General features: G+C 44.1%; 1 protein-coding gene across 1 annotated transcript in view; it reads right to left on the bottom strand.

Moving 5' to 3' along the window:
- Positions 1–125: 125 nt before the first annotated feature.
- LOC124280812 overlaps positions 126–20,350 on the bottom strand; it is a 58,934-nt gene continuing 38,709 nt past the window's right edge. The window contains 15 exon segments of the mRNA XM_046716792.1: positions 126–704; positions 1,436–1,503; positions 2,438–2,533; positions 3,342–3,471; positions 3,950–4,033; positions 5,931–6,085; positions 7,004–7,212; positions 8,541–8,762; positions 9,083–12,578; positions 12,580–15,005; positions 15,050–15,564; positions 16,798–16,876; positions 17,977–18,004; positions 18,006–18,095; positions 20,051–20,209. Of these exon segments, the coding sequence (XP_046572748.1) occupies positions 599–704; positions 1,436–1,503; positions 2,438–2,533; positions 3,342–3,471; positions 3,950–4,033; positions 5,931–6,085; positions 7,004–7,212; positions 8,541–8,762; positions 9,083–12,578; positions 12,580–15,005; positions 15,050–15,564; positions 16,798–16,876; positions 17,977–18,004; positions 18,006–18,095; positions 20,051–20,209 (7,863 nt within the window). The 3' untranslated portion in view covers positions 126–598.

Raw genomic sequence — 20,350 nt, 5'->3', positions numbered from 1 at the left:
AGCACTTGTGACTTACAATGTGTAAGTGTTGCAGCTTTGTCTCTTGTCATGAGGTACTCGACATCTAGCTGCCCGCACATCTATCCAACATTCAACACGTATTTGACTCAACAGGACAAACTCTCCTCACACTCTATGTACTTGTTAATTCAGACTGACCAGGAAACACCTCTCACACCATGGAAATGAGAACCATCACAATGGTAACCATCCCCATAGAAACATCTCTAACAGTATTCCTCTGCATATGACCTTGACCTTGACCCTTCATCGGATCTCCTTGAGTTAGCGAGTTAAGTTTTTACATGGGGAATCAAACCTTGGTCTTGGGCGTGACGAGCGGACGGTTTAACCACTAGGCTACTCCACTGCCCATGGATTTCCTTGAAACTGTATATTCTTTCACATTTTGACAGAGTGTCTTACTTCACACTTGCAGGGACCGTCAGATGTTATCGCCTCCTGTCATTTCTGATAGAATATTTTCATTGCATAATCTCGAATAGCAAAGAAAACAAGTTGATCTTCAGGGCAAACCATCATGTAGTGTTTTTTTCCAAAGTTTAAATGGTCACATGAGCTGTGATGACGCCCGGGATTAGTTGAGGTACTTGCGACACTTCTTTGAGCCACAGGAGCACGGAATCTTCACCTCCTCAATGGGGAACTTGTAGTCGTAAGTCAGCTCCTCGCCCTTGCTGATTCTGTGGCAAACAACAGGTTACATTTTACCATTAAGCTATGCATGGAAATCCTTGCATTTATCACATCACAGTGTTTGTTTTGTCACGGCAGCCTGTAATAGTGAGTGAGTTTTACACCGTTTTTAGCAATATTCCAGCAATATCATGGTGGGGTACACCAGAAATGGGCTTCACACATTGTACCCATGTGGGGAATCGAACCCGGGTCTTCAGTGTGAACGCCCTAACCACTTAGCTACCCCACAGCCCCCAGCCGGTAATATCCAGTTTGGACCACCTTCCAGTGATTGACGTCTTGAGCATCGATCTATGCAATTGATGACGTGTCAACCAGGACAGAGATGCCATCTACAAAAATCTCAAACAAAGCTTTGGATTGGTTGGTTGATTTTAATGTTGCGCTCAGCAACATTCCAGCTATATGTAAATAATCGAGTCTGGACCAGACAATCCAGTGATCAACATCATAAGCATTGATGGGACATGATGACATGTGTCAACCAAGTCAGCGAACCTGACCACCCGATCCCGTTAGTCGCCTCTTATGACAAGCATGGGTCGCTAAAGGCCATATCCCATATCTTCCCTGGTCCCACAGTGTTTGACCCTAACAGTGAGTGATTGAGTGAGTTAGTGAGTATGGGTTTTACGCCACTTTTAGCAAAATCAAATCATTCACTCCAGTATGCCAGACGTACAGTGCTTTCCAAGGACATCTGTAGAATACTTACGGTCTCATGGCAAAGATGACGATATGCTTCTTCCCGTCCACGTTGATCACCCTGGAATAGCAGTTGGGCTGGAACAAGAACAAACAACACTGAGTCACTGAATCAAGGGAGGGATAAATATGAACCTGCCCAGTCTCTAATACAACAAGCACTGTCACTAAGGTGACATAATCCCCCGACGCAAATTATCAAATCAAACTTATAAAGTAATGAAAGTTTAAGATGAAGTGAAATGTCAACAAAAACATGACTAATCAACCTCTCTTGATATCTGGCCCTTTAGTTGTTCCAACACACACATATTTTCAAGACTGACTTTGACCTTGACATGAATGTAATAGTGTATGAAATATGCAAAACTAGTACTAAAGAAATTGCTTATTGAAAAACATTCAAGAGAAGTCTTAAAAGTCTATGAAGAAAATCCAGTGAACCGTTTTTAAAATACCTTGCTGACAATTCAGGTTAACATGCTGAAATCTTCAAAGTGTCGTCGTGACCCTAAAAATTATGTGAAGGTCACCAAAATTGTCTGGGCCCTGCACCTTCCCTAGATAAAGCTTGGTGTTAAATATGAAGAAAATCCAGTGAACGGTTCTTGAGATAGCTTAACATGCAGGTAAAATGTTCTAGTCCCCTTATGACCTTGAAAGGAAGGTCAAGGTCACCAAACCTGAGTTGGACCTTTCTTATACTGTGATGAAACTAGGTACCAAATATGAAAAGAATCTAGTGAACGGTTCTTAAGATATTCCAATTCCTACGTAACGGACGGACGGACGGACGGAGCCTAATACTATATCCCCCGCTTCGTGCTAAACGTGCGACGGGGGATAACTAGCAGAGGTTGTTGGGGAGTATTATTTGAGCTGATGAATCACACCAAGACCCGTCTACTCACCTCACAGGAATGGCTGATAAATATGAACCTGCCTAGTCTTCTCATACAAGCAGAGTTTGGGGAACAACATTTGAGCTGATGACCCACATCAGTCTACTCACCTCACAGGAATGGTTGATAAATCTGGCAGCGCTGCCGTGCATGGTGGCGTCTACCACCTCAAAGTCGTCGATACGGAACATGTAGCATCCGATACCCTGAAACAAGTGGAGAATGTCAGAATAGATCTGAGGTCTGCATCTGTCACACACATATAACAGTGTGGAGGCAATGACTTGTCTGAAGTCATGTATAATTTCATCGAGAGTCTTGTCAGAGTGTGTGTGCATGTATGCGAGTGACTGTGTGTGTGTGAGAGAGAGTGAGTGAGTGAGTTTAGTTTCATGCCACACTCAGCAATATTCCAGCTATATGGCAGCGGTCTGTAAATAATCGAGTCTGGACCAGACAATCCAGTGATCAACAGCATGAGCATCGATCTGCGCAATTGGGAACCGATGACATGTCAACCATGCCGAGAGAGAGAGAGAGAGAGAGAGAGAGAGAGAGAGTAAACAAAGGTGTGCGATAAATGAGAGGGTGGCTGGGAATTTGTCGGAGTCATTTAATTCTTATTGAAAGATTGATTAGGGGAGGGGCATGGAGAAAGGGATTTGCAAGGGGGACTGGACAGGGGTAGAGGAAAGCATGGTGCTGAGAATTCTGAGGTATGGAGTGAGTGAGTGTATGCATGCTATAGTGAATGACTGTGTGTTTGTATATGAGTTGTACAGTGCCAGCCAACAGAGATATCATGTTGCAGTTTTTTAACTCAAATACCCTACTCAGACGCAGTGTGCTGATTCCACACATGCCAGTCCTTGTTTACACCTTTGTTGCCAGCCAACAGTCTGGGTAACAACAAGTACGTCTTCAGGGTAGATGCGGCCACCGACCTTGAGCTCTCTGGGCTAAACTTTCAAGCTGTAAATAATTTCCACACAATATTTTCCTGAGTCTGCTTACCTTGCTCTCGTAATATTTCTCTCGCTTGTCTGTGAGGGAAGAACGAATTACCTCCCCTGCATATTCGATTACCATCTCACCACTGTCGATGTTGCGCTTGCAGAAAAGCCCTCGGCCATGAATGTGGGACCTAGAATAGACATAATAGGTCATCACCAAGATAATAAAGCTGGTATGGAAATAGGTCACAGATCAACTGATAACAACAAGGGCAAACTGAAACAAACAAGGGCAAAGTGATATAAACAACAGCTTAACACAAGAACAAATTGATTAAAAACAAGGGCAAAGCAATAAAACAGGGTCAATCTGATGAAAACAAGGGCAAACAAACTTAACAAATGAAATCCGAAATGGTTTTTGATCTTTTAGTTGTTGATCGTGCGTGTTTGCATGGCTTTGGTTTAATTCCACTTTTAGCAATATTCCAGCAATATCACAGCGGGGGACACCCGAAATGGGCTTTACACATTGTACCCATGTGGGGAATCGAACCCGAGGCGTGATGAGCCAACACTTTAACCACTAGGCTAAAGAAGCTAGCAGTGACACAACTACTCTGAACAAATCACCTGACATAAATCACAGGCATGCATCGCTTATCTCACCTGTACACTCCAACAGCCTCCTTCGCATGCTCCTGCAGCTTGCGGAATCTCATCGCCATCGGCAGGTCCATGCTGGTGGCTCGTCTGGAAACACCAACATGGCAACTATGGTGAAGGTCTGTTATTATAGTAAATCATACCCATGTTTGTTCTTTGCACTATCCCAACAGTCCTTCCTGGATTCTGCGATTGCAGAATATATCGTGGAATTACTTTTTGATGCAGAAAAACGTATGGTCTGCGGAATGCAGAATACCTGCACAATTATTTTGAAAGTTGGATCAAGATTGACTATCAACCAAAACGAAAAGAAGGGGTAAATGTCAAAAGTATGATCGGTTACACAAACGAACTGAGAAATTTGTTATAACGATATTTTCAAAATATTCATGAATAAAGATGAATTATTCATCAGGTTATATTTTCTTAAGCACAACAATATTATTATCTGAATTTGACAATGCAATTATTTTCACAAAATCGATCTCTTTGTAAAATTGAAATTGCATTATTTTGTGTTTATTAACAGCAGAATTTTGAAAAATGGGATGCAGAATTTACCTAAATTTGCCACGGAATTATTAAAAATTCAGTGTGGAGTCACGGTGGGACTGATGCCAACCACCTACCAGTAGTCAAATGGGGCAGGTAATTTGGACTACGCAAACCAGTGATTCGTGTGTGATGACAGACTAAGCAACAACAAATTCATTGAGTCTAGACACTGTTCCATCCTGAAAGTTCACCACCAACAGTAAAGTCGGTAACGTCTGTAAGCAACCAGGGGAGAAAACTCCCATCACTTCCTGTATAATCTGGCCACATTAACACTTGCCATTTTACAAGCTTATCACTAATTCGATGACAATGACAATAGCTACAAAAAAATAAAGTCTACATACGCATACAAAAATCAGCAAAAATCCTGAACACCTGAGTCACTTCTTATGTCTAGCTCAGGTTGTTAGAAACAAAATCTGACCCTCAATAACAACCAGGGATGGAAATAACTTTAAAATTGCTAGTGTACTCCGGTACAGTGGCACATGTAAAATCACTTGCCCTGACAATTTTTCCACTATACCAGCCGTTTTCTTGTTGATTCTTTAAATAAACAATATATTTAACATTGGAAAGTCAACTGGACACCGGTACAGTGTGATATACAAATTTGCTTGCCCGACAGTAAAAAACACTGGACTCGGACGTCGGGCAATGGGTTATTTCACCCCTGACAACTGGGGTCATATTGCCTTCCTGATAGTATGCCATCGATTTCTCTTGCAGCCAGGATAGTAAGACCAAACTATGGTATACAACAATACCACATGTGTGCGATGACTGGCACTGAACACCTGGTGTCATCAATGATGTTCAGTGAACCATTCGGCTGTTCTGTCCCATACACCAATCTGTTTTTAAGGATAATAAAGACTGGATATTCTTTTGCTCGGATGTTTTATAATTGATTTTGAACACCTGGTGTCGTCAATGATTTTCAGTGAACCATTCAGCTGTTCTGTCCCCGTACACCAATCTGTTATTAAGGATAATAAAGACTGGGTATTCTTTTGCGCGGATGTTTTATAATTGATTTTGAACACCTGGTGTCGTCAATGATTTTCAAGGAACCATTCAGCTGTTCTGCCCCGTACACCAATCTGTTATTAAGGATAATAAAGACTTGGTATTCTTTTGCGCGGATGTTTTATAATTGATTTTGAACACCTGGTGTCGTCAATGATTTTCAGTGAACCATTTGGCTGTTCTGTCCCATACACCAGTCTGTTTTTAAGGATAATAAAGACTGGGTATTCTTTTGCGCGGATGTTTTATAATTGATTTTGAACACCTGGTGTCATCACGGATTTTCCGTATAATCTTCACAGCTATTTTGTGACCTCGAACTAAATGAGATCTATTGTAAGTGGGTATTCTTTTGTACTGATGTTTTACAACAGTTGTCATAGTGACCACCTACCTGGCCGACTTGTGAATCATCTCGACGTTCTGTTGGCCCGCGTCCGACATGGGCTTGCTTCGATACCGGGACATGAGGAAGCTGAACATGTCGTACGGCTTACGGGACATGAACGGCTCGCCTCGCACACACCCACTGGGGTTCTCCGCAGGTTCCTGGAGGGAAGCAATGGCTGGTAAGTGTGACAGTACTACAAGCAACGATCCTATCCTACAAGACACAATGCTTTCCCATCACTGCTCTACTGACAGCCATTTCCATAATTCATTACCGTTCATGATCAACAACTGGGACGGTGGGGTAGCCTAGTGGTTACAGCGGGTCGCTTATCACGCCGAAGACCCGGGTTCGATTCCCTACATGGGTACAATGTGTGAAGCCCATTTCTGGTGTCTCCCGACGTGATATTGCTGGAATAGTGCTAAAAGTGGCATTAAACCACGCAAGCACGCACGATCAACAACTAAAAGATCAAAAACCTTATATAAGAATTGACTTTGAGTTCATTGGAGCAAGAACCTTTATAGAGTATTGATTAAAATGTATGACCCCTACATAAACTCCTATTTCATTACCTGTGAAGGTCCCAGTTAGAACTGGCCTTCAGTAACCCATGATTGTCATAAGAGTCGACTAACGGAACAGCCAGGTGTGCGAGTTGTATGTGTGAAATTGAAATTTCACTGCACGTTTGTTGATTACCTGGCTGTTCTACCACCTGCGGTCCCACTCGTAAGAAATAGAGAAAAGTGACATCAAAATAATGATCGTTTGTTAAACAACTTTTATATTCTGGTGTCCAAAATTATGAGAAAATTAATCGGAGTTGGTCTGTCGATTTCATGTGACTATCCAAAATTTGGTTTTGTTGCAATTATAAGATTTTGTGTTAGTGAGCAATTCATCGGTCTAAAATGAAGTCAAACGAACTACATTGAACCTGTGGCAATTACATCATCACCTATCATTTGGCAGCTCTCCTCACCCTGCTTCAGCCAAGCCCCTGCCCTGATCTCCCACCCAGCTCCAGCCACGCCCCTGCCCCACCCATGCCTGTCTCCCCCAGGGCTTACCTCCTCCTGCTGCTCCACCTCGTGCTGGAAGAAATGGAAGTTGTACTTGTGGCAGTGCTGTGCCCCGAACAACTGTTCCACCAGGTACACCACCGTGCTGTTGTTGACACCGAACATGCTGGCACTGTTCATACCAGCGTACGACAACGCCTTCAACCTGGCAGCAGCTCGGGCATCCTGTACTTTCTCCGTCACCTGCCGCCATGCATCTGAAGAATACACAGCCCCATTGTACAGGATTATAATTATGTTGTTGTTTAATGATCTCCTCAGCAATTTTCCAGGTACATGACTGCAGTCTATAAATAATAACATCAATCTATGCAACTGGGATACGCTGACACATGTCAATCAAGTCAGCGAGCCTGACCACTCGATCCTGTAGATCGCCTTTTACGACAAGCATGGGTTACTGAAGGCTAATTCTAACCCAGATCTTCACAGGTTACAGAATAATCATTATTACATATACTTGGGAGAAATAGGGGTAATAATATTCATTTCCCGAGTGATCTATTTATTACCACACTAAATCAGGTCTACCCATCATTGGATAGAAAAGATACCTTGTCTTGTTTCTGAATTCTACCATGTTAGGAGACTACCTACAAAGCTAAAACATAATTCTCTCTACATTGAAAACGCATAATTATGGGAATTTGTGTCACACCCTGCTAGGTGAGGTGAGGTGAAATTGGGTTTAACGTCGTGCTTGAGAATATTTCGCTCATATGACGACGTGCATGCGTGTGTATGTGTATGTGCGGCTGCTTGTGCTAGCTCAGACTGAAGCTGGTTTTATAGTGCTAGCCCACTGAGATACCATGCCGCAGTGAAGCATGAATACCCCACTCAGACACATTATACTGACTCCGAGCCAACCAGTCCTTGTTGTACCATTAATGCCGAGCGCCAGGCAGGGACCAACAAGTACCATATTTTAACGTCTTTTGGTATGACGCGGCAGGGGATCGAACCCCGAGACCTTCCGCTCTCTGGGCGATAGCTCTAACCACTACACCACGGAGGCGGTTACACCCTCCTAGGGAATATGTACATCCTGTCAGCCATTAAATATATACAGGGATAAGCTGACTGGTGTTTTGGATTTGCTATGTATGTAATTTGTGAAGATCCAGGTCAGAACTGGTTTTCAGCCACCATGCTTGTCGTAAAATGGGACTAACGGGATCGGGTGGTTAGACTCGCCGACTTGGTTGACACATTGTATCCCAATGGAATAGATGAATGCTCATGACATCAATCACTGGATTGTCTGCCCCAGACATTATTAATTAAAGACCACTGCCATATAGCTGAAATATTGCATTTAACAGTGAGTTTAGTTTTACGCCGCTTTTAGCAATATTCCATCAATATCACGGGGACACCAGAAATAGGCTTCACACATTGTACCCATGTGGGGAATTGAACCCGGGTCTTTGGAGTGATGAGCCAACCCTTTAACCACTAGGCTACCCCACCGCCCCCATTTACAACAAACAAACAAAGCAGTGTACATATATCCCATGCTCACCCTCCATTGTCTCGCCAGAACACTGGAAACCATCATCGCTTGTAATCTCAAACATGAGTCGAGGCTCGTCCTTGGGCTTGGCTTCTGATCTCCGTCGATGATTGGTGATGTCAAAGAACGGCATCATGGGAGTTTCGCGCACCTCCTCCTCCATCTCTGGCTGAGGCAGTGACATCACTTCCTTCTGGTGGTGAATCATGGGATGGCTTATGGCACTCGCTGCTGAAAACAACCAATACAGTTCTGGGAGTGGACACTAACTTGATCATCTTTTTTGTCACCATCCTAACAGTTGACAAATTTCGACAGTCGACTTAGTTTTTTCGGTTTAACACATTTTGAAAATGGGTAATAATCTACACCAAAACGCAGGTCTTATCACTCCATACAATAAACAAGAACATGTTATCCATAATGTCGTATAATTTATCATCCCCTCACCAACTTCTAGAATCAAACAATCTGTATTTTTTACTCATTTAACTACATAAGCCAAATACTTTTACTTTCATCCTCATAACTCCAATGGTTAAAGCACTTACGTTTGTATTTTTCATGGATGTTTCTGGGGCGCTGTGGGCTTTTCCGTTTCTTGGCTCCAATGGCCTTCACCCCTACTTTGACACCTGCCATGTTCTTCTTGTAGATCTTTCCAACCTTGATGGCAGACTTCTTGACCTTGGCCCCTAGTCGGTTCTTCACCATTTTGGATGAGAAGTTTGGGACATGTTCGCCTCCTGACACGGACAAATGTTTGATGTGAGTTGGAGCCTTTGTGTATGTATGGCCTGCATCGATGTGGGATGTTGGTGTTGTGCTTGCCGAGGGTGACGTTTCTTGCTGCATGTGATCTTCGAGAGAGTTGCAAATGTTTTTTGAGATCTGTCCTTGAATAATACCGTTTTTTTCAGGACTGAGACCAAGGTGATGCTTGACTGCCGTCAGGGTAATGCTACTTGCTGCCTTCTTTCGATGGAGGATGGTTGGTTTGAGGATTTTCTTGAGAACCGTCAGTCGGCTGTTGACAGCAGAGCCTGGTTTGTGGACCCCAACGCTAGGCTTGTGGACAATATGGTGAGGTCGAACAGTGGATTCTTGGAGGGACGCTGAGCAGACAGACCCACTCTTGATTGGACTGTCGTTCAGGATGTTCCGGAGGTTTGGTGAGCTCACTGTGACCTTTGTGCTTCCTGGAGAGGTCGTGATGGCAGGGTTGACAGTCTGCTTGTTTGACGGAAGGATCTTTTTCAACATGGACAAAGCTTCAGAATGACTACATACAACCGTCTTGCACCCGTCGGGCAGATGTCTGATGAGGTTGCTATGGAGGATGGTGTCCGCCCTGGAGTGGACCACATTGATTACAGGGTTGGGAGGTGGAGAGATATGGGAGGGGCCAGGGAATGGCTGGTGAAGCACTCCAGTAGACTGCACGACATTTTGGTTCACAATGGGCCCCTTGTTCAAGACAGATCCAGAAACCAGGTTCATGATTTGCTGCGTCTGCTGTGGAGTGAGTGAGGGAGTCAAGACGGGCGACGCCTGGGATACCGATACGTATGGCTGGGGAGGAGTCTTGGGGTCCAACAAGAAGCTGCCCATGTACTCAATCCCTCCCTGATGCTGCTGTTGGAGGTTGAGGCGGGACACAACGCTGGCCTGCTGTGGAGTCAACTGACTGGGAAGGAGGTTCCCTAGCTGCGAGATGAGATTTGGAGGCAGGACCTGCTGGCTCGGAGGAACAATGACATTTGAAGGGCTCTGTTGTTGAGCAAGTAGTCCCAAGGTTGGGTTTGACTGCAGCAGAGTTGCAGGACTGGCTGAAAGGCTAGTTCCGAGGATGTTGGTCTGATTGGTGTGAATGATGCTGGGTTGGTTCATCTGGTTGATGATGCTGGGTAGTGTAGTTCTTTGGAGGAGTCCTGGAATGTTGGGGATGATGTTCGGACCCTGATCCAGTGAGAACGTGTTGATTGACTGCTGGGGGCTGGTGTTGATGGTTAAAGGCTGAGGTATCTGAGGGTGTACTGCTTGCGACGTTGTCTGTAACATTCTGGAATGGCTCATCTGAACTACAGCATTCTCCAGTACATTTGATGTGTGGACTCCAGCGAGAGGTGGACTCCCAATGATATTCACATTCGGCTGAGGTTGGAAAGCTTCAAAAATATTCCGCTGTTGAGCTGATGTGCGTCCAATGATGTTAGAGTTGTCTCCCCCTGGTGGAGGGATGGTAAGCGGTTGAGGAATACTTGGGTGAGCTGCAGATCTTCCCATCGGATTCAAAAGATTAGTGATTGTTGAAGGCATACATTTTGAGACATGTTGGGTAGCTGGCTCAATAGACTTACTGACCTTAACATGATTCTTGTGCTTGGTGTTATGTGTTCTTGGTTTGCATGTATCCTTGGATACCTCGCATCGCTTATCTGCAGGGTGAGGCCCCGAATCTGATCTTCCCTCTGTGTCAGTTTGGGCAGACATGTCTTTTTCAGGAATGTTCTTTGCATTTGGAGGATAAACCATGTAATACTGAACCTGTTTCGTACTTTTTTCCTTGTCCATGAAGTGGGCACACTGTTCTGAAGAACCTTCGTCCCTACTCTTCCTGCGTCTAAGATCAACCTCGAACTCCCCGTGGGGGATACTTCGAGATCCTTGCTCTACACTCTTCACATTTGACACGTCTGCCTTTTTCACATTCTTGTCGTCTGCCTTCTTCACATACTGCTTGGCCTCTACCTTATTGATGTGTGTGGCATGGTCTAAAGCCTGAGAGTTAACCCTGATCTCTGCAGGTTTCGGGAGTATTTTACCCTCCAGTATCTCCACCACCTTGGACACATCTCTCTTCAACACTGAGGACACCGCTTCTGCAGACGTGCCTTCAGGGCAGACAGCAGGAATGCTCCTCACCTCATCAGTTACACAGGCACTGTCCAAGGGGTCCTCAATGTCAATGTCTGTTATCACATCATGTGGAGATACTGGCAGCAGTTCATCAGCAGCTTTGCTGTTAAATACCGTCTTCTGGACCCGAGGAAATTCATCACAAGAAATAGATTTTGGATCTGAACATTTCGGGACAGATTCTGAAGAATTTTCAACAGAGTTTGCAGTTTCTATCAGCTTCTGATCTAAAGTACCTACTTCATCACTTGTGTGTGTACCCAACTGGTCTGTTTTGCATGGTGAAGGAATCGGTATGTCAATTAGATCTCCTTTCTTGTTCTTTAACATTCCAGTGACCTCACACAATCGGAACTCAGGACTCAAGCTCTCGTCCTTCTGCAGTCTGATATTTGTTGGAGTCTTGATCCCAACGTCTTCGCCCACTTCCATATTCTCCATGGATGTGCTTTGCTTCTTGGGTCTGCCTCGGCCCCTTTTAGGAGTCACATGAGTTGGAGAAAGTTCCGTATTTGCTTTCCTGGATTCAGGAGACAGTTGGTTGTCCATCTCGTTCTCTGATTCACCTTTCTTGTTTGGAGAAAGTGGATCGCTTCGCCTAGAACGCCGTCCACGACCTCGTTTCTGTGGAGGTTCTTGACTTTCAGGGGAGACAACTTTCTTTGATTCGGAGGCATCAGGTGGACTTAACAAACGTTTTGATGATCTACCACGTCGGACAGGTTCATCCTGCTTGGATTCTTCCCCACTTTCACACAAGTCCACAACATCGGGTAATTTCTCCTTCACTGGAACAGTTTTATTTTTGGGTGGCCTTCCTGGTCTTCTCTTCACAGGAGTCGTATCATCTTTATCAGTCTTGTTGTACTTAGAAAATTCACTTGCTTTACTGATGTCAGTCAGCTTGACAATACAATCCTGGCTGTCTACAGATCTGTACCTGGACCGGACAGGATACCTCGTCTTGGGTTCCTCATCCTCTCGTAGTCGGTTATCATCTTCCTCCTCTTCACTTGTGCTCACCTCAAAGTCACAGTTCTGGACATGAGTGTTGAAGCTTTCCTTTGTTCGATACAACCTCTTGCACGTGAGACACTTAAACGGTCCTTTCACACCTGGACTGCTTTTTTGCCAGGCTCTCAGCTTTAATTTTGCGTGCAATCTTGTCATGAAGTGGCAGTTCTTCTGACACGGGTTCAGCAGTTTGTCTACCTGAGTCTCCACCATCGCCCAGTCTTTGACTTGTGCGTCTCAATGGGTAAGTCTTCAGGGGGCCACAGCCCTTCTTCACAGATGTCCTATTGTGAACTTCGGTCTTGTCTTCGTTACATGCATCATCTGGAATCTCAGAAACATTTCTGGTCATTTTGTTCATCTCCAACTTGACAGTGAACTCCTCAGAACTGTCCTCAGCATCCACATTCCTGTCTTCCGACTCGGCATCCCACTCCTGTTCGACCTTCACATCTTCAACACTTATGTCCATCTTATCACCAGCCACTTCATGCGCCAGAAGTCCGGATTCTGTGAACTGCCCTGCACAATCCTCAACTCTCACACCACCTTTCTCTTGATACTGGGATCCTACGTCATCACCATCAAGGACACCGCAGTCCTGTTCAACTGGCTTGGCAACTTGATCATTGTCAGCAGCAACTCGTTTAACTCGCTCAGGTGTGGTCATTGTCACAGGTAACTTCATACCTGAAGATGTCTCTTCTTCCATGTCAGCAAGATGTGATGTTTCTGGACACACTGACAACCTTGGATGAGGAACTTCCACAATGTCCTCCACCTCCTCCTTGATCTCCTCCTTGACATCCTTCTTGTCCTCCATCACATCATCCAGGTTGATTTTCCAGCCAATCAGCAGTCCCCGTTTGTAGATGGGGACACGTTCTTCATGGTGCTCAACTATCTTCCTATCAATGACACCAGTTGCTTCCCTCTTGTGTCCAGGGGTTGGTGGACTCCCTGTCGGACTCCTGGCAGGATTTCTGGAAGGACTTGCCCCAGGAACCTTTGTCTGACCAGTGTCATGATTCTTTGAAGGACTTGCTTCAAGATTCTTCAAAGGGCTTTCCTCAAGGTTCTTTGAAACACTTGCATCAAGATTCTTCAAAGGGCTTTCCTCAAGGTTCTTTGATTGACTTGTCTCAAGGTTCCCAGATGGACACTTTGCAGAATTTCCCGAAGGAGTTGTCTCAAGGTTCCCAGAAGCACTTGCCTCAAAATTCTTTGATGGACTTGCCTGAAGATTCTCAGGAAGGCTTGACTCAAGTATCTCAGAAGATCTGGCCTCCAGGTTCCCTGAAGGACTTCCCTCAAGAGGCTGAGAAGGATGAGTTTCAGGATTCTCAGGACAAGTTTCAGGATTCTCAGGACTCATGGAAAAAGCCGTTACAGAACTTTCAAGGTTCTCAGAAGTATTCATAAGTGGTTCAACAGGATTCAAAACCAGATTTTGGGTAGAAGAATCAGGAACTCCTTTGTCAGGAACATTTGAAACATTTGTCATATTATCCTTGACAGATGCAGCAGGAGTTTCATTAAGATTTGGTGGAGGAATAACTTGTGTGACATCAGGTTTAGATGTAACTTCTGTAGAAGGCATCCCTTCTGTTGTTTCTGAATCAGAAAGTACATCAGATGCGTCAAGCTCTATTATTCTCTCTTCATCATCCCTTTCTTTTGTTTCTGCATCAACAATTTTTTGCTTATCGTCTTCCATTTCCATTGTCTCCAAAGGCTTACTTTCTTGGCCTTCTTTTTCAGACTCACAAGTGGTATGCATGGTTACATCCTCATTCACCTGTTCGCCAACAGCAGCATCCTCAGCCCTGATTGGTTCTTCCTCCCTCTGATCATCTACTTCCATCTCTCCTTCATCTTTGCCATCTTTTTCTTTACCCTCCTTCTGTTCCTCTTCACCTAGAATGTCCTCATCCTGAACAACACCTGCATCCTCATCGAGGGCAGCTTGAGCCAGGAGCAGTGCCTCCTCCTCCGAGATGTCAGGGTTGTCCGTCATGATGACAACTGTCTGCCCATTGTTGCTCTCCAGAATCTCTGGCGGAACGCTGTCAAGAACCTGCTGTGCAATCTCTTGCTCTGGAGACAGAAGTAGAGGGTCATTTTCAAGGTCACTTGGTCCAGTTTCAAGGCCATCCCGTTCTGCCCCATCAGGAACATCTGGAGTCGATCCTACCTCCTTGTTTTCGTCATCCTCAAGAACGATCACATCAGAGGGCTCATGAGTGAGATCTACAATGGGAGGTGTCTTATGGGAAGTAACAGATATTCTGATTGGTTGATCAGCTCCTAAACTATAACCAGATTTGACCTTGACCCGTATTGGCATGGAAGCTACAGAAGCTGGCCTTGGTGCTGGAGACGTGGAGATCGTCTGAGATGGTTTGGGGCCATCTTTTTGTGTACGGCTGAATATCACATGAAGAGGAACGTTTGGTTCTAGCCATCGTTGGAGGGGATGTTGCTCTAAATGTCCGGTCTGCACTGTCAGCTCTCTTACCCGACTTCCAAGCAGCCTCATTTAGTCTGTCAACAATCTTACAAAGGTTTCCAAACTCGTCATCTGCTGGTTTCTGTGGAGGCTGTTTCGGGCTGACTTGCCATGTATTTCTCCATGTCAGCTTTACTGAGGTATTTTAATGTATTGGGTGAAAGTAAGTTCAGATCAAACTTCGGCTGCGGTTCCGACACCGGTTCTTTCTGTTGACTGGGAAGATGAGAAGATGAAGGCTGGCTTGGGGAGACAGATACGCTCCTACTGTGCGAGGCCATGTAGATCCTGCTGCATGGGCGTACGACGGATGTGGAGGCCAGGTCCCTTGCTGTTACCTTGGCAACAGAGGTCTCTGACATGATGGAAACGTTGGTGTTGGAAGTGGGGCTGAGCATGTGCAGCAGACCCAGAGCATCTGGAGAGAGCTGATCCATGGGGACAAAGTCAGGATGGGTCTCATCATGGATGATCCTCATGTCGCTGATCTTCACCTCGGGGCTGGCAGGGTTGGGTCTCATCTCAACAATCCGACATGTGTACACACATCGCCGCCGAGCATCCTGGGTACTCCAATACACTCGCGTACATCTGAAACAGAATGATCCCTGTATGCTTGTTCCACGGAGTGATTGAGTTTAGTTTTACGCTGCTCTCAGCAATATTCCAGCTATATGGTCATGGTCAAAATATAGAGTCTGGACCAGACAATCCAGTGATCAACAGCATGAACATTGACCTACGCAATAGGGATAGGATGACGCGTCAACCAAGCCAGCGAGCCTGATCACCCGATCTCATTAGTCGCCTCTTACAACAAGCATGGGTTACTGAAGATCAATTCTAACCCGGATCTGTATGCTTGCTGTAACAAACTGGCTTTCTATATTACACAAAATGACTAAATAAAAAGCCACTGCCAGATAAGGCGAGTGATGCATCAATAGAATCTTGGGATATTTATACAACCTTATACAACTATTGATGAGGATTATCAGATACATCCGATATATTTAAATATACACTTCACATACGAAAATCAGTTTTATTTACAATAGAAAGATATAAAATATCCCAGCCGAAAGATTAGTTTATAACCTGAGTGAGTTGGCTTTATGGCAGCTTTGAAGAGTTGATAAGTGGTTATAGTGGTACACAACCTGAGTGACTTGGCTTTATTGTTGCTTTGAGTAGTTTATAAATGTTTGTAGTAGTTTGTAGCGAGTTAAACTTTTACATCGCATCGGCAATTTTGCAGCCATATAGCAATGTAGCAGTTTATAACCTCAGTGAGTGAATGCTATTTGTAACAGTGAGTGAGTGAGTGAGTGAGTTGGGTTTTACGCCGCGTTTAGCAATATTCCAGCAACAGCATGGCAGGGGGACACTTGAAATGGGATTCACACGTTGTACCTGTGTGGGGTATTGAACTCTGGCCTTTGGCATGACAAACAAACGCTTTAACCACTAGGCTAGCAACCCCCACCCCCACTTTGAACAGTGTTCTAGTTCTGTTACACCATGTATGGGAGGAGACAGGAGATGAAATCTGTGAGGAAAACCCGTGGTGATGCAGGTGCTTGACGTTTCTGGTGTGCCCAAGGTTTGTTACTCTGTACGATGAAATGAATTGCCCTGGGCCACCCGTGCCCAGACATTAACCGTAACAAATTATCGATACTTAACCACTTGTTCACTATTTCCAATACCATGATAGCGAACAAGACTATAAGATCCATTACTATACTCAGTCCTCAACAATAACCTGCCTGTTCACAACACAACTTCCACAGACTGAACCAATACATTGCATGCAAGACTTACATGAAGTCTATTGGGAGGAGGCAACCCTTGACGTCCGACAGCGGCCCCAGGTACCCTAGACTCTCAATGGTACATGAACCTGAAACATACAGTATGTGTCATGTAGTTTGTCTGCTGATTACCATTGCAACCAGTGTGCGAAACAGCCACTGGCCCGCTAGCCTGTGGCTAGTAAATATCCAGTCGGGCCAGTAAATTTCCAGTCACTTGCCCGACTGGCTATATATGTCATTTTGTAAATATATCACTCTCCGACTTGTTAAGTTATAATACACTTTTAAATCATGCAAGATTATGGCCTGATAAAAACGTTCATCATACTAGCAGTGTAATGATGAAACCCGTGTCATGTCGACAATATCTTATTCTTATCTATTTTTGTAATCTGTTGCTTAGTTTCTACATTCTAATTTCGGGCTGGTGAATTATTTTGTGGGCAAGTAACTTTCAGGTATAACTAGCCTGACTGGCTAGCAAAATTTGGATACTATTTCTCACACTAATAGCAACCTACAGCCTGTAACATTCACACTAGATCATAACAATTAAACTGTGCCGACAACATGTAATAATCCAATTACCCTCAATCACTAATGAGGGCAAACACTGCTGTTTCTACATTTCTGGTACAAATTGGAAACTGACAGAAAACCATTGTGTTTCAATGAAGAAGGACAAGATACGAAGGACTAATGCAACAGTATTATGAGACTGGTTTAACAAAAACATTTGTTTTGTTTGTTTGTTATTTAATGCTGCACTCAGCAATATTTCAGCTATATGGCTGTGGTCTGTAAATAATCGAGTCTGGACCAGACAATCCAGTGATCAACAGCATGAGCATCGATTTATGCAATTGGGATACGATGACATGTGTCAACCATGACAGCGAGAATGAAAATGCAATTCTGTTAGTTGCCTCTTACGAATAAAACCATGAGGGAACAATAAAACTGTCAACCAAGTGAGTGAGTCAGTTATCCAACGCTTTTAGCAATATTCCAGCAATATCACAGCAGGGGAAACCAGAAATAGGCTTTGTACATTGCACCCATGTGGGGATTTGAAGCCCAGTCTTCAGCATGACAATCGAACACATTTTCCACAAGGCTACCACCACCCGTCAGCCAAGTCACGGCATCTTGTCACTAACATCTTTTAGGTAAATGCATATCTTACCGATGAGGATGTTGAGGGTGGAGGGGGTGGACGCCCTTGTTCCACGTCTTCTTCTGGTAGCGGCCCTTGGTGTCAATACACACCCGCCTCAGCACCCGGAACCCATCTTCCTCCACCAGCTGAAGCAAAACGTCAAGCAAGATAAATGGTTGTGTTCAGAGAGATTTGAATCTATTCCTCAGTGCTGAGAACCAATTCCAGTTTCCATACCTTGTTGGTTTTCTATCTTAATGTCAGTATACCAAAAGATGTTAAAATATGGTACTTGTTGGTCCCTGCCTGGTGCTCGGCATTAATGGTACAACAAGGACTGGTCGGCTCGGAGTCAGTATAATGTGTCTGAGTGGGGTATTCATGCTTCACTGCGGCATGGTATCTCAGTGGGCTAGCACTATAAAACCAGCTTCAGTCTGAGCTAGTACAAGCAGCCGCACATACACATACACACGCATGCACGTCGTATATGAGCGAAATATTCTCAAGCACGATGTTAAACCCAATTTCACCTCACCTCACCTTAATGTCAGTATTGTAAGTCATCAACTGAGTGCATTACATTTAATTGATTCATTTTCATTTACAATTTTATTGATATGAACAATAATCATACCGTTACATATCAGCTTCTGTTGGCCAATTAATTCTATAAATAATATATGGATCAAATGGGAGTGAGTGAGTGAGTTTAGTTTTACGCCTCACTCAGCAATATTCCAGCGATATGGCAGCGGTCTGTAAATAATCGAGTTTGGACCAGACAATCCAGTGAACAACAGCAGGAGCATTGATCTGCGCAATTGGGAACCGATGACATGTGTCAACCAAGTCAGCAAGCCTGACCACCCAATCCCGTCAGTCGCCTCTTACGGCAACCATAGTCGCCTTTTGTGGCAAGCATGGGTTGCTGAAGACCTATTCTACCCCCGGATCTTCACGGGTCGGATCAAATTGGAATAAATATTAGTAATTTTACTCTTTATTCATGAGTTTGGTAAAAAAATAAAATTTCTCTGTAGTTAGTTTCAAGTGTCTTCTAACTGTCGCCATTGTTATTTTTAGCTGTACCCTATGCTCACAGGTTTTACATTCAGAACACAGTTGACAAACTTTCACATTCTCCCTCAACAGCTACTTGATAGAATTGGTGGGTTTGCACTCAGTAACTTTCTGTAAATATTCAAGTCTTGACCAGACAATCCAGTGAGCATCGTTCTACACAATTGGGATACAATTACATGTGTCAACCAGGTCAGTGAGTCTGACCACCCGATCTCATTATTCGCCACTTATAACATGTATGGGTTGCTGAAAACCAATTCTAACCCGGATCTACTTGATAGAAACAGGGAGCTATTGCACACCTGTTTAAAGTAACAGGGATTTACAGGAAGCAAATTCCTGCATCCTATACTCATACAGGGCTCGATTTAGTGCTTTGTTACTTCCACTGGTGCAACCCAATATTACAAAGTGCATCCTAGTTATCAGTCGACTTGCACCAGGTGCAAGTCAAGTTTGGAATGGGTAAACTTCTGAATAAAACATCTAAATAATTCAACAGTATTATATTTCTTTCATTACATATTGCAATAAAAGCAGTGCAAATGGAATTTAGCTGGTGCAACTAGGTTTTTATCTTAGGTTGCACCTCGTGCAAGCAGGTTATCATCTCATAAATCGAGCCCTGTCATAAAAATTGACAATGGACGCAATAAAATTTATTAGTGCGTCCACAGGGACTCTGAAAAAGTCCAAATACTTTTTGTGAAGATTCCAATAAAGTGACAATAAGTTATCACTGAGTTTGCTACAAGCGGAGTTGTGGTATTATTTGCAATTTAATTACTGTAACAATGTGATGATCATGATACACAATACAATAACAGTATTAATAATAATATTTTACTGTCTTGGACCCCCATTTTGTTGTCCAGGCCCCCTGAAAATTAAGAGTACTAGTCCCAAGGACCCTCAAATACAGGACTCCATGTAGAACAATGAACTAATATTAATTACAAGGTCCCTGCTGCATAATTCCAGTCAGTATGTCATGTAAATCTACAAAGCAACCAACCTGTCCGTCCACCTGTGTGGTGTGGTACTTGCAGTAGACCTTCTTGTCCTCCTGGAACAGACAGTGGTCGGCCTTGGCACACTTGAAGTGGTAGTTGGCAGAACATCCTCGGTTACAGCAGCCCACTGTGGCACCAGACCTACTGCAGTAGTCGCAACGCTGGCGACAGAAAGTGAAATGTCATGGTTACCATGGTTACCTCGATTCAGGTCTAAAATACTTTCATTACTTGGACCCATACCAAGGATCATGATTACAGCAAATCTTTCATTCAAATACAATGCTAGGATCCTCGCACAT

Source organism: Haliotis rubra, unplaced genomic scaffold (genome assembly GCF_003918875.1).
Source record: "Haliotis rubra isolate DU_JTF1 unplaced genomic scaffold, ASM391887v1 Scf274, whole genome shotgun sequence".
Taxonomy (NCBI): Eukaryota; Metazoa; Mollusca; class Gastropoda; order Lepetellida; family Haliotidae; genus Haliotis; species Haliotis rubra.
The sequence above is the reverse complement of the archived record's forward strand: the minus strand, read 5'-3'. Positions and strand labels throughout refer to the sequence as shown.